The sequence below is a fragment of the Mus pahari genome, chromosome 1 (assembly GCF_900095145.1).
Source record: "Mus pahari chromosome 1, PAHARI_EIJ_v1.1, whole genome shotgun sequence".
Classification (NCBI taxonomy): domain Eukaryota; kingdom Metazoa; phylum Chordata; class Mammalia; order Rodentia; family Muridae; genus Mus; species Mus pahari.
In genome coordinates this window covers 152,079,569-152,094,459 of record NC_034590.1, presented here as the reverse complement: position 1 = coordinate 152,094,459, position 14,891 = coordinate 152,079,569, and the positions used below count along the sequence as shown (strand labels likewise).

General features: G+C 42.8%; 1 protein-coding gene across 1 annotated transcript in view; it reads right to left on the bottom strand.

Annotated features, from left to right (window-relative positions):
* Entpd1 (ectonucleoside triphosphate diphosphohydrolase 1) overlaps positions 1-10,010 on the bottom strand; it is a 78,426-nt gene extending 68,416 nt beyond the window's left edge. Inside the window, exon 1 of the mRNA XM_021204386.2 lies at positions 9,921-10,010. Coding sequence (XP_021060045.1) covers positions 9,921-9,936 — 16 coding nt within the window. The 5' untranslated portion in view covers positions 9,937-10,010. The remainder of the gene's footprint in view (positions 1-9,920) is intronic.
* Positions 10,011-14,891: the final 4,881 nt, after the last annotated feature.

Here is a 14,891-nt window from a genome sequence, read left to right as displayed (position 1 = left end):
AAAGGAAGGGAAGGGAAGGGAAGGGAAGGGGAAAGGAAGGGAAGGGAAGGGGAAAGGAAGGGAAGGGGAAAGGAAGGGAAGGGAAGGGGAAAGGAAGGGAAGGGAAGGGGAAAGGAAGGAAGAAAGGAAGGAATGAAAGAAGGAATGAAAGAAAGAAGAAAGAAAGATTTGTAATAAAGGTGAAAGATTGAGGAGAAAGTCATCTCCATTGATATAAGGAATGACAGAAAAGGAAATCTTTAATTTCAACTGGATAGGAGAGAATCTTGCTATGAGGAAAAAAACAAGCTAAAAGATTGTTGGAAGCCAAATCACTGCAGCTGAGTCAAATTTGACGTTGGCACTGGTTAAGGGAAATTGAACGGCATAGAGGAAAATCTCAGGAAAATACTATTGGAATATGGTGGAAAATAAATGAAGGGGAAAAAGAAAGCATAAAGAAGAAATAAAGAACTATGAAATTCAAAGACATCCAAATAATAAGCTCCTCCAAAGTTAAAACAAAAGGAGAGGGCAGTGACTAAAGAGACGATGGGGGGATTTCCTCATCCCCAAGAACAGATGCACTTGGAAAATAGCAGGGTTATCCTAGGCTAATCCAAATAAAGAAGTCTATCCTCAGCTACTTTGCCACAAATGTTGTGATGCTGAGATGCAGTTCACTGAAAGCAGCATTGTCCTCAGCTTCTCCACAGCATCAGCTTTCCCAGGACAGTGGAGTGATGTGGCAATGAGGATCTCTGTTCTAAGGACAGCATGTCACTTGTCTGCACAGTGATCATCTTTCTGGTAAGTTAATTTGTTATGCTGAAAAGATTGATTGTCGTGACGAGAGCTCAGATCAAGAACTCAAGAATGCAGACAACATTGTGAGAAAAGAATCACACTGAACGCCAGCATATTTCTTCAGAGAGGAGTCTGATTAGTAATAGCTGAAGAGGAAGACCACTGTGGATGATGACTGTGTTCCTAGTACTGATGGCCACCGTGGATGATGACTGTGCTCCAAGTACTGATGGCCACTGTGGATGATGACTGTGCTTCTAGTACTGATGGCTATTGTGGATGATGACTGTGTTCTCAGTGCTGATGACCACTGTGGATGATAAACCATGCTCCCAGTACTGATGTTGACAACATGCAAAGATTAAACATTTAAGATAAAATAGAAAAACACAGGAAGCAGGTGCTCTTAAGTCCTATCTTCTTATTAACATCAAAGTACCTCAGTTGTGCTTCAATACAGAGATACAATTAAATGCAGGGTGCTTTTCTTTTCAGAGTTCCACGGATTTAAAAGTAAGATATCTGTCATCCAAATGTTTGAAGCTGTGTACATGATGATGAATAAGCACAGGTTGTATCAAAAGAGAATGGAAGGGAAAAACAAGTATAGACTACTTCAATTCTTCCACTAAAACAACAGTGAACATTTACTTCAAAGGCCAGTGGTTTAAGTGGGGAATAGATGCATTGGAAATAAAGATGGACAGCGTATATGAAAAAAAGACTCACAGAGACCTGCCTGCCTCTGCCTCAGAATGGTACATGTATATGGTACACAGATATGCAGGCAAACTAAACACACAACATAAAATAAAATCACAGGCATAAATGAATTCATGGCTTTGGATTAGGTGCTGAGTTGACATCAAAACATCAAAAACATAAGATGCTAAGAAAATATGAGCTGGATATCATTAAGATGTAAAACTTTCATGTAGCAAAATATTTTCTAAAAAAAATGGAAAGATAAGCAGAATATAGAAGAATTTTGAAAGTCACATATTTGAACAAAAGGAATATATAAAGAATCATTGCAACTCAATAATTTAAAAGTCAACTTTAAAAAATTGACAAAAAAAAAATCCAAATGGACATTTCTCCAAAGAAGATGCACAGCTGCCCAGAGATCTCATGAAGAACAGCATCAACCACTAGAAACAAGACCCGAAGCACACAGACACAACTCCACCTATTAGGAAGGCTCTAACCAATGATAGACAATGACAAGAACTGACAATGATTCAGAGACACTAGAAATCACAGTCTGGGATGTGAAATAGCACACCCTACTTTGGTAAATAGTCTCTCTGTGCCTCAAATGTGTAGACATAGATACTACTGAACAATTCCATGCCAGGTTTACCCCTATGGGAATGCAAGGTATTGTCTACACATAAGTTTGCTCAAACACAATCAAAAACCCATCCTACATGAAAAAAAAAAAAAAAAAAAAAAAAAAAAAAAAACAGGATGTGAAACAGCCTGCAAATCAATTGAGTGATGGACAGATAGCTAACATGTGATACAACATGGACTGTAATAGACAGGACATAGCTGGAATAGGCAGAGCTACTATAAAAACTAGACCATGTGAGCCCAGGGCTTGGAAGAGGGTGAGGGTTGGGGAATAGATAGGTAATGGTAGTGATTACTAATGGGTACAGAGGCTTTGGGATGATAAAATGTATTGAAATTGATTGTGACACTCGTCCACAATTGTGTAAATATACAGTACCAACTGAACTGTAGATCTCAAATGCCTGAGTTATATGGTATGTAAACCATATCTCAAAATAATGAGACCAATGCCCAGGATTTGAGTCTGAACTCCACACTTTCCAACTGAGAGGCATTAGGTAAATAGCTTACTGCTCTCATCGCTCAAATATCAGTAAAATAGCCAAATTAAATAGCACCAAACTCTGGTTGTGTTTCAAAATTAAATTAACATCTGTAAAGTGATTAGAACAGTTTGTGACCCAAATCCATCTGTATGGTACCTAAAGCAATTTCATACCAATTTATTAAATATTTGCCATATTAGAGTTCTAATAATGGCTGCTGTCACAAATTAGCACAAACAATTTATTCTCTCTAAGTACTTGAAGTCTGGGCTTAGGGAGATAGCTCAATAGGCAAGAATGCTTGCTGCGAAGGCCTGGGAACCCAAGTTCAAATCCCCAGCCCCCACGCAGAAAGCCAGGCATCACTGAGAACGCCTGCCTTGAGCAACAGGGACAGGTGGATACTGAGAGCTGACTAGCCAGTCATTCAGCAAGTTTCTGGTTCATCCAGAGACCCTGCCTTAATGTATAAGGTTGACAACTTTTAAGGAAGACATCAACATGAATTTTGGGACTCCACCTACATGTGGAATACACACACACACACACACACACACACACAGTGTATACCCATACACTGTAATTTCGCTTGGGAGAAAAATATAATTTGAGATGAATTACAACATAATTTAAAAGATTAAACTGATTAATATCAATTTTATATTTTAAAAGTAATATATCTATAAGACACTAGGAACAGATTTCACAAAACTATTGCAAGTACTGCAGAAAGCTAAATATCTTTAGTGATGGATCACTCACAGAAATTAAACTAAAAACGTAAAATACAAATTAGTAATTAATGAACAAAGAATGTGGACATTATGCAAAAGCCTAAGCGTGTCCTGTGAAAAGTGCCATAAGGATTCCTAGAAACTGAAGGATTACAAAGACTTTTAAGGTGGATGCAATTATTGTTTTAACCAGTCACTAACGCCATCAAGGATGCTGGAAAAGAGGAAGCAGCCATGGCACAAAGGGCCCACACCTTGGGAACCAACTCGGCCGGCCTTGGGAGGGCAACTTAGCAATGGCAACCGAGAGCTTCAGAAAAATGTTCACAGGTTTTAAACTAGCACTCCTACTTCTGGGATTCCATCCTCATGGGGCACAACCCTACTTAAGGAAGTAATTCCTGCACTGATGTTTACTGAAGATGTTGCAAAAGACAGAAAGTGTCAAATCAGCTACGTAACTGTCAAATGTGTGCTAACCAAGGCTGTGCTACCGAATGGAAAATACTTGTGAATCACACCCTCACTAAAAGCCTGAGTTTAAAACTGTATCCCCCCTGATGATCATGATGCTATCGCAGGCTTTGAGGCTGTACCAAATAAAGGTGAGATGAGAGGGGTGGCCTGGCCAGCTTTCTCAAGGGTGGCCTCTCCTCATCCTAACGGGAGTACATGGCGTTATCTCGGCATGCAGTGCAGCACGGGTATCCGTGTAAGAACTGGGCAACCGTACACTTACTCTGTATGAGGCCAAAAGAAACATCTCTGAAATAATTCCTTGAATTTCCACCACAAAAAAACAATTCCTCACATTCCTTTACATCTTTTACTTTCTTGTATTCTACTTCAAAGGCATTAGTCTACCCCTCCCCTCCCCCATTTTGTTTTGAAATGTCATTGTTACTTACTGTCTCCTTTTATAAAGCATTTTGTTGCCAGGTTTGGTGACACATGCCTATAATTTCAACACCAGGAGGCTGAGGCAGAAAGATCACAAGCCTTGTCTGGGGGTCAGGGGGGAGGGGGTTGTGTGTGGTGATTTTTGTCTAGGTCAAAAATTTATTACATAAAAATATTTTTAAGGAGGCAGAGGCAGGCGGATTTCTGAGTTCGAGGCCAGCCTGGTCTACAGAGTGAGTTCCAGGACAGCCAGGGTTACACAGAGAAACTCTGTCTTGAAAAGCCAAAACAAGACGTTTTTAAATCAATGGGAACACCTCTTTGCGTTGGGCAGATTCTCCAATTTGGTCTCTAACCACTTTGGTAATACAGGACAGAAATTACAGGTTGTGTGCTGCTCAGACAGCCTTTCGCACAGCTTCATTTCTCCGAAGCTAAGGGGGTCTCAGCACCCCTCTCTCAACCCACTGTCCTATCTTTGCAGCTAGGATCGTTCCCACCCTGTGTGTGCAGTGCAGCCATAGGGTGGGCCTGGCATGCTGTGGCCAAGTTCAGAGCTCTGAGTCCCTGGAACCCCCAGGCCCCCTGACATGCCTAGATCCAGCACAGGATTCCACAGGTGGCCACACATGAGCTTCCAGCCCTGCTCAAGCTGAAAGGGGAGAATGAGAGAAGCTTGGGGGACCTGGGAACTCTGGGGAAACAGAGAAAAGTTGAAAATGGGTTGGAGAGGCGGCTGAGCTCTTAGCTGTTCTTGGAGGGGGTCTGAGTTCCACTCCCAGCACCTGTGTCAGTGGCTCACACCTGCCTGGGCTTTCAGCTGCAGGGGATCCAATGCCTCTGGCATCTATGGGCACCTATGCTCACGTGCACACACCTACACAAACACACACGTATACATACTTAGATGTAATAAATCTTTTTAAAGGTGAAAATACTGAAGAACTCTAACAGAAGACCTTTCTGTTCTGCAGTGGGTTGTGTGCTGAAGGTACATACTTGTTCCTAGATCACAGCAAACTAGAGGCTGGAAACGCAGCTTGTAGGAACTGTATTTTTCTGCACCTATAAATGAATCAGGCTTCCCCGTTATTCAGCAATGGCATAGCGAATTACATGGCAGCTCAGAGAGTATAGGTATGGCCTACTGGTACCAAGCAGAGACTAAGACATCATGGCCTTGTAGCACTGCCAGTCAGGGTGGTGGTAGAGTCCGATCACCACCTGGCCCGTGGAAGGACTGCGGGACCTCAGTCTCACCCCAGAGCTGCTGAAGGAGACTCTGAATATTAAGATCTGCACTGATGCATGTGTCTAAAGTCTGAGAAACACAGTCCCAGAAATATACACACACAGAGAGACACACTTACATGCATGCACACACACACACATACACACACACACAAAGACATACACAGAGACAAAGACACACACACATGCACACACACGTGACATAAACAAAGCTCATGCCTTCCCTCTTTCTTCTGTCAAATCATCAAAATGTCTGATGAGTCTTCACCACAAGGGCTACTCTTGGTTTTGGACTTCCCCCAAAATATCTGAAGGAATAAGTTCTACGTAATTCTCCACAGGCCTTGTCATCGCCCTGTACAGGCTGAGCCAGCACACCTGAATTAAACACACATTTCTTGGTCACGACTACTGATTACAGAGCAGAGAAGCAACTGGAACATCTCAGAGGAGAGAAAGACTCTGAAAAGGTGCTTTAGCCAATGAGAAGCAATACAAACTCATGCTGCCAGATACAGGTCAGCACTTACTCTATTACTATGCAGAGAAATCATGGTTAAGGAAATCATTTAACGCACAGCTGATCATTCTGTAAATGTGTATTTAATTGCATGATTGGCAATCCCAAACCCACGGTCAAGACTCTAGTCTGCAATTCTGCCTTTAAATCTACCGGATGAGATGCAGATAGATCCTGTTCAGAACGTGGAAAAGAGCTTTTCACCCTTCAGTCCAGGCTGCAGCTTTAGCAAAAAGCAAGGTTCCTTTGGCGCTGTAGTCTAGGGGAAGGAAAGGGCTTTCCGTGGGCTCTGCACTTCGCTTATCTTTCTAAGTCCACCTGAAAGCAGCCCATTCTTTAAGACGTGCTCTGAGAACTTATTCCTCCTCCGAGTTGTGTTCCTCGTGGCACTGTCTTTGGACTGGCCTAGTGGCTCTCAGAAAGAAGGACTCATTTTTTAGTTCAAGCTTTAGACTGATCACATAGTCAAAAATGTCCCCTCTGTCTCTTACCAGTTGTGTGACTTTGGCTAAGCGACTTCCTTCTATAACTGTGACATGCATAAATCAATACCAAAGAGTTGCTGTGAAGAATATATGAGACAACATATATGAACCATTATAACGTCTGGCACATAATAATCAATGTTAGCTATTATTAGCACTTGACAGAATCTGGCTTCTATTAGAATTGGTTTCATATGTCTCCTTTCCCTACTACATCATGTGCGAACTGTTTATATCACAAGGAGCTGGCATTGGTACTTACAACTGGCAGATATACAATATTTGTCAAATTGCTTTGAAGGTATGCCAGGAAGAGGAAGGGGGAGGGGAGTGCTGGGAACAAACAATGTACATTATGATTTTACCCAGGGCCAGACTCTGTGTTGTTTGATTTTCTTTTGTTACCACAATACACTGCTTCAGACAGCAACATTTCTGTAAAGTGGGACTAGAGAGATGCTATTTATCAAAACACATGTTTTGTTCAAAGACAGCAAAGGTATGCTAGGACACATCCAAAAATATCCAGTTTGGTCCCTGCCTGAGTGGGGACTAGAGGTTTAAGTTCATCCAGAGCTGGATGGGACAAACTGGGTGTCTTAGCATGAAGTCACATCAATCAAGACCATCAACCTAGGGTCTCGAGAGATGGCTCAGCAGTTAAGAGCATGCGCTGCTCTTCCAGACTTCCTGAGTTCAGTTCCCAGCAACCACATTGTGGCTCACAACCATCTGTAATGGGATTTGATTCCTTCTTCTGGTGTGTCAGAACACACACACACACACACACACACACACACGGTAAGTCTTTCTTTAAAAAAAAAAAAAGACCATCAACATAGAAAGGGGCTTTCCATTTTTCAGATTATCTACTGAGAAAGATGTATGTGGACTGCTTAGGAGTTGTTTGCATCAGTGAGAGAAGCTCGATGACTAATTCAAAGGCTCCTTGTAAGCCCTCTGACTCTTGAATGAGCATCAACTATAGTAATAGATCTTTAGATACTGATCAAGTGCCCACTAAGGAGCTCAAAGTGTTTGTGGCTGACAGGAACTTCCTGGACTTGGGCAAAGCCTCAGAAGCACCCTCTAGACAGAGCACAGCATCTCCTCTGACACAATGTCAACCTCAAGGACTTGTCCTTGTGGCTTAGGAGCTGATTCACAATAAGGACATCAGAGACCAGTTGTAGACCTTATGTGGTGAAATCTGCTAGCCCAACTCGGGGCCACGGACTTGTCTTGTGGCTCTTACTGAATCAATAACCTAGCTCAGTATTCTTCCCCAGTGACTTCAGAACCATGTCTTCCGAGGCTGCTTCGTGAGTACCCAGCCACCTTCTGCCCTCTGTCATGACAGAGGCCTCTTTCCCACCACTCTGCCTTCCTGGACAACAAAGTGGCTATTTCTTTTAAAACAACAACAACAACAAAAGTGTACTGAATATCATACATCCAAAGATGAATCCAGAAATTAGCATTGTGGGCTGGAAAGTGTCATAGAGTGAAGGAAAATGAGCGTGATGAGCACCACCTTAAAACTGGTTGAGTTGGCCAAGGCAGGTCCTGAGGTAGGCCAGAGGATGGGAGAAGGCTTAACAGGGAGAGCAATATTCAAGAAAAATCTAGGATCGAGAGCAGCAGTCTGTATTTATTGAGCACACAGTCTACATTAGGGCATTAGTTGTGTAGATCATCATTAGTTGGTCCTTATAACCCCCTGGGGCAGGTATTATTCTCTCCATTTCACAGATGAGAAAGCTGAGGCTCACAGTTAAAAAAAAAAAAAAAAAAAAGTAGAGCTGAATTTGAACAGAGGTGGGCTGACTCCAGGATAAAGAAGAAAAAGGTCAGCTAGGCCTCCAAGATGGAGGAAAGTGCCTTGCAGCTGACAGAGCAGGAGGAAAAATCAGGTCCCTGGGGAACTGAAAGTAGCTTGGTGAGTACTAGCTGGGGGTGGGGACACATGCTCAGAAGAGAAACCAGAAGTAGAGGAGCTCTAGTTAGATGTAGACTTTTTGACAACTAGACGTTTGATTCATAGGGTCTAACCCTTCCAAGCCTCAGACCCTCTCTTTCGTAAAAGACCATACAGAACAACAATGTCTGCCTCTCTCCCAGGAGGAATGACCATTAACACCAACTGAGACTGGTGGTGTAGACTTCACTACAAAATACAAGTTCCTACATAGACTAGATTTCATCAGTCTCTCCACCCCCCAACCCCCACTAGCTTCAGAGATTCACAAGCCTAGAATCCAGTGGTCCAGGCTCCCACCATCCTGAGTAGCCTTGCCCGCATCTACAGTTGCCACTTCCTACTTACAGGATCTCAAGGTAAGTTGCGCTGCTCTCAGTCCCTGCACTGAATCCTCCGGGAAGTGGAGGTGATATGGACAGCACTTACCTTATATGGATGATGAGAGGGAAGCTGAGCAGCACGTATGGGGAAAGGAGCACCGGTCCCAGCACACAGTAAATAAAGCCTTAGGAAGCCCACACAGCTTTGGTCTGCTTTATGTAGGAAGAAGAAATCTGTTTGCTAGTTCTCTAGTCCCTCTGCATCTTATGTGATAGAAATCTGTGAGCCTGTTAGAAGCTGGCAATGAAGTAGGTTCGCGACCCTACATTCCCCCTTTGTTCCTGGCTCCCAAGGACTGGCAAGCAGCTGGCTCTCCGTCCTGGCAGAAAATGCCCAAAAGAGGTAAAAGGCAGAGACTGCACACCATTTGTGCAAACCAGTCTGCCCTTGTAGTTTCGTAGGCAAAATCTAACGTGGTCAGTCCGATCTGACCTGCTCTTTTAAGAGGAACTCTTCCTTGCTTCCCTCCACCCCTTTCTCCCTCTCGGGGACGAGCACACTCCCCCCACACAGCTCAAGAAGCTTACAGCATTTTTACAACACGCACTCTGGGGTCCTGTTGTGACAGCCTCTTGCCACATTAACTTGCCTGTCCAACTCCCCGCAGAGAAGGAGCGAGAGTCTTTGCTAATGTCCCAGCAGGAAAGAACCCAGGAAATTCGAACAAAACAAATCTACACGCAGAATTAACATCTGCAAGCCAGGGACCCAAACCAACACTCGATGACTCCAGACTGTAGATGAAGCAGCTGCCTCTTTAGGTACAGAGGACTGGAAAACAGTCACTTGCCGCTTAAAAAAAACACATCTGCATACCAATTAATTATGAATATTCATCGACTCAGCCTACTCCAGAGCACTACAACCCTGAGCTCTGTCTGTTTCCCAACGCTTTCTCTGCCTCGCTCGCTCGCTCAGGAGAGAGGGAGAGTTCATTAGGGCTCTTCGCCTTTGGCCCTTTCAGTGCTTGCTTTGGCTCTGGGCTTTTTTTATTTTTTTCCCCCTGAAGGGTTAGGATCAAATCAGTTCTGGTCTTACCCTTTATATCTTCCATAAGGGGCAGCTTTTTGTTTCCTTCCTCTTCCCTCGTCTGTCTTGGGTGTTTTTGTTTTTGCTGCCTCTGCTTGCTGTGGTGGCTTTCTGTGAGAGAGGTACTCACGGTTCAGAGATATAACAGACCCTAGGGCTTGTGGGAGGGGCTAAATTAGCCAGCCCGGTTTCGGAAGGAACCTCAAACCCGATGTCTTTTTCATTGACTAGAAATACAGATTGGGAGAGGAGCCGGCCAGCTCATTTCCCTAGTTACTCGAAAGCTCACCGGGGTTGCAATTTCTTTTTCCTAGGCTTGACTTAGCATGTGTTCAAAACTCACTCTCTCCTTCCCCTTCCTTCCTCTTTTCCTCCTTTATAGATCTCTCACCCCCTCTGTTACAGAAAATCTACTTTTCTCCCTTGAAAAAGACATTTCTACTACTACCAAAAAAAGAAAGAAAGAAAGAAAGAAAGAAAGAAAGAAAGAAAGAAAGAAAGAAAGAAAGAAAGAAAGAAAGGAAGGAAGGAAAAAGAAAAAAGAGGAAAAATAAAGAGGAAAAAGCTCCGTGCCTTGCAACTACAATGCTGGTAGCCGTGAGACTCAACACCTGTGGGAGGAAGAGATGCTCTCCCTACTGCATAAAGCTGACCTCGTCCCAGACCCTGGTGAGCAATCATTTCTCAGTCTCATTGGAGAAGAACGCAGGCAATGGGGGAAGCTGCAGGCAAAGCCACACAGCTGTCTGGAAAGCCTTATGGGACCACTGAGCAAATTGCTCACTGGGTACCTCTTGCCAGCTGTGAAATAACAAACGTCATCCAATTTCTCCAGCTTTGACTTCCTACCTCCAAAGCCCTAGGAACAGGGGTAGCCGCGCCCAGGCTTTGTAAGGTGACCTAAATGCAGGTGAACTATGAACTTGTTTTGAAATGAAGAGGTCTGAAGTGAGGGCTGGCCCTCAGGGAGGAAGGTGTAAGTCCTCAAATCCCAAAGCCACTTGGACAGCTTCTCCTTATAAAGCTGCTTGTAACCTTAGCTTTGAGGTTTGAAGGAGACCTGCGGCATCCCAGCAACCCAAGATGACCGCAAGAAAACGAAGTCACCTGCCCCTATTTGCATGCCACAGAGCATGGAGCCGACCCCCCCCTGTTCACCACCACGCTTCCAACACCAGATTCTCCCACAGTGCTGGTACTCAGTAAACCCCAAGTGAGTTCATGAATGAACAGACACATTGCCCGACTATAGATCCAGCCTTCTGATTCCAAGTTTATGGAGGTTTTGTTGTTATTTGTTTAGTTGTTATTTTTTTCTGTATTTCCTTTATAGCAGAGAATTTGTGTCTGGAGCTAATTATACCGTTAGACATACTTCTGCCCCAAATCATTTACTTAGTGACCACTGAAGATTGCTTTGAAGGAAATGCGTTCTCTGCTACACTTTCCGAGTATTTGTAAAAGGGCGGGGCTCAGTTTTCAGTTTAGATGTCTGCTCCCTTGCACAATGCAGAGCCTGCCACACAGCACATGCTCAGTGAATTCTGGATACTTTGATAAATCCAGAACTGTATAGCAAGACTTTCTGTATCTTACTTAATGGTGCATAACTATAGGAGTTGCATTTAGAAGAATAATTAATTACACTAAATGAAAACTCTAATAAATGCCTTTTCTAGAACCAGTTTAAACTGCATTTCTAATCATGAATATTGGTTTAATATTGTCCTATGATAACAACATTGTTTTTAAATAACATAATGAGATATTTGCAAATACTAGCAATCTTTGTGACTTTGTGACTGCATGTGTGCTCTATAAAAGATATGAAGTTCAGGCCTGGAGAGATGGCTCAGTAGACAAAAATGCTTGCAGAGCCTGGCAGCCGGAGTCCAATCTTCAGAATCCTTGGTAGATGGAAGGAGAGGACAGACTCCCACAAACTGTCCTGTGACCTCGATACATGCTCCCCAAATACACGTACCCTTCTCCCATCCTCCCACACATAATTTGTTTTTTAAAACTGAAGGTCACCTGAACATACATAGTAATAGGAGCAGCCTTTCATACCAAACTAACTCATCCTACACAAATCTCCCGACAGCTTAATGGTTCTGGTGGTGGAGTGCTGGGTGCTGTTTAATCCTGTTGCTCTGTATGCACAGCTCCTTGGTATCAGAAAAACATTATAGTTGAGCACGTCTTATCTCCCAATCACATGACAATAGTTTACATAAGAGGTGTAAAGGACACAAGAGCCTATTTAAAGGTCTGAAAATTGCTTTAAATTTCAATTTTATTTCTGGACCAAAAAAAAAGTCCATTATTATAATTGTATTGTTTCCTTTTTCCAATAGAAAGTAAGAAAGTTACTCAAGAAAGTTGCTAGAGCTAAATATACCTGTCCTTTTTTGAACCAATGAAATGTATTTTTAACGTAAGTTCTTTAGAAAAAAAAATGTTTTTAGAAAAAATTTTTCCTACACCTTCAATCTCCTACATTATGTCAGTTCCTCCCTTAGTATCTAAGGTAGTCAAGTTTCTATGCTTAAAGATAAATTCTGGTACATAATGAGCACAGAGAATTCAGTTCTGCAAGATGAGAACGTTCTAGAGATTAGTTGCTCAACAATGCAAATGTCCTCATCAAGGCTTAACGATAGCCAAAGATGGCCAATACTGTCGATCTTATGCTGTATACATTTTTTCCACAATTTTGGTTGGTTCTGTTTTTGTTTTTATTTTTATTTAAGAAAAAAAATATGCCACCAGCCTGTGCCTCTTGTCTTTTTCACAGATCATGACTTTGCCTTCCTGAGTCCCTGCCACTCCCTCATAATTGACACGTAATTGACACATTCCTGTGAACCAAGCCTGCTGGAAGGAGGCTGTGTCTCCAAAGACTGCTTGACCAGTTGAAACTGCAAGCTGGAATGTAGCAGGTCCAGAGGCTAACTTCCTTAGTGTAAGCTAGCTTTTAGCTCCCTGAATAGCCATCCCTTGCCCACCTGTGTGTCCGAACTAACTACCTGTGAGGAATAGATTAAAACTTTTTGAAATCTATCAATTTAGCAGACACTAACTTCTACAAACCCTAAAGCTAAGAATGTCATCAAATAGCATTTGGGGCCTACAGAAAGGCCCCCTCCTTGCTCTAACCACCTCTCTGATGTCACCACCAGTGTATTTTAAACTTGTCTTGACTTAGGACTTTTGTTTTGCTCTGTAAAACTCTAACTGCCCACATCTTACTGGTGACCAAATATTACTGTTCTATTCCTTGCCATTCTCAAATCTGCCTCCTCTCCATTTCTGTAATCTCTGCCATTGTGCTTGACCCTCATCTTTGCCTGAACAACTGCAACATGATGTCCCATTATCCCAGGTCAGGAACAAAAGAAGTTAGAAGCCTTTTAATGTGTAAGTAAATGCAATTCATGTTCAGTTACCCTGCTTGAAAAGGATGTCTGTTCTCTCTGAACCTCCTTAAAATAACGTGTCCAAGAACCCATGAAAATGGTTTGGGCAACATGACCATAAGTCACAGTTTCAGCAGCTGTCTCTGTTTCGGGGACAGGATCGGGAGAGTGTCACAACCCACCATGTACAGTGCTCAGAATCCGTTTTCATCAAGTACCTGTGGTGAGTGTAAACTGCCCACAAATCTCTAAAGCCCAGGTAGAGGGTGCCTTCATCCAAGAATGCAATCCATATCATCTATGTGTGCTGGGTGCTTTGGAGTTGCCCCTCCAAGATACACCCCCTGCTTCCACATGCTGTCTGCATCAAAAGGTTGGTTTCTTAGCTCCTGTGACCTCCTGGACTACCTGAAGTTAGCTGTGATTCTTGCTTAAGATTTCTGCCTCTCTCAAAGCTCCTGGCTTTATTTAACCTTTTCCCTCCAAGACTTGGTAACCGCTCCTTTCCTTGATCCTCTGGGCCTACAACTGGTTGTATCTACCTCCCTCTCTGTTCCAGCTTAATGGAACAGAGATTTATTTTTAGATAGTCCTATTTCATATAAACTTTACTTGACTTGTACTTTCTGCTTCACTTTAGGCACAGACTAACACAGTCTAAACAACATCTCACCCCTATAAAACTCTGTTCAACAGCATGCCTGAGTAAGTGAGGCTACTGTTTTTCTAATGGCCAATCCCTTCTATGCAGTAATAATGATGATTAAATAAATAAAATGTATAGCGTGAATTTTAAATTCCTATTAACTCATTTATTATCCTAATAACTTAGTGATTTAACAGTTGTTAGTATTTTCATTTTATAGACTATGAGCCAGAACCTCAGAAAGATTACCTATCTTTAAAAAAACAAACAAACAAACTTACTTTATGTATGTGAGTACATATGTGAGTTGCTGTCTTCAGAACACCAGAAGAGGGCATCGGACCCCATTACAGATGGTTGTGAGCCACCATGTGACTGCTGGGAATTGAACTCAGGACCTCTAGAAGAACAATCAGTGCTCCTAACCACTGAGCAACCTCTCTAGCCCCAAGATTAAGTATCTTGATGAAGCTAGTATGTGGTAGAGCTGGTATTTGAACCTAGGTGAATAGGAGCTCAGGACCTTTGTGTTTCCTGTAATGCCACATGCTTCAGACTTGGTCCCTGGCCACCTTTCATTAGTACCCACAGGTCTGGGACTGTCAGTCGTATCCTCACTATTCTCCACACCACTGCACAGATGGCCTTTCTGCAGTGTGTATCTTGATAACGTTATTTCCTGCCTTTAAGGATCCTCGTGCCGTTATAATCTATAGGTAAAATTCCCATTCTCCTCATGCGATAGCTCTGGGCCTGCTCTACCTCTGTCTCGTTGCTTTCTGCCACACGGGCAGAAACAAAAACACTGTGCTCACCCTATCAAATGCTACCACAGTACCAGGCTGCTTTATAATCTCATTTGTATTTCAGCCCATGAACTTTAGAGTCATATTTCAATCTTCTTTCTTCACACTG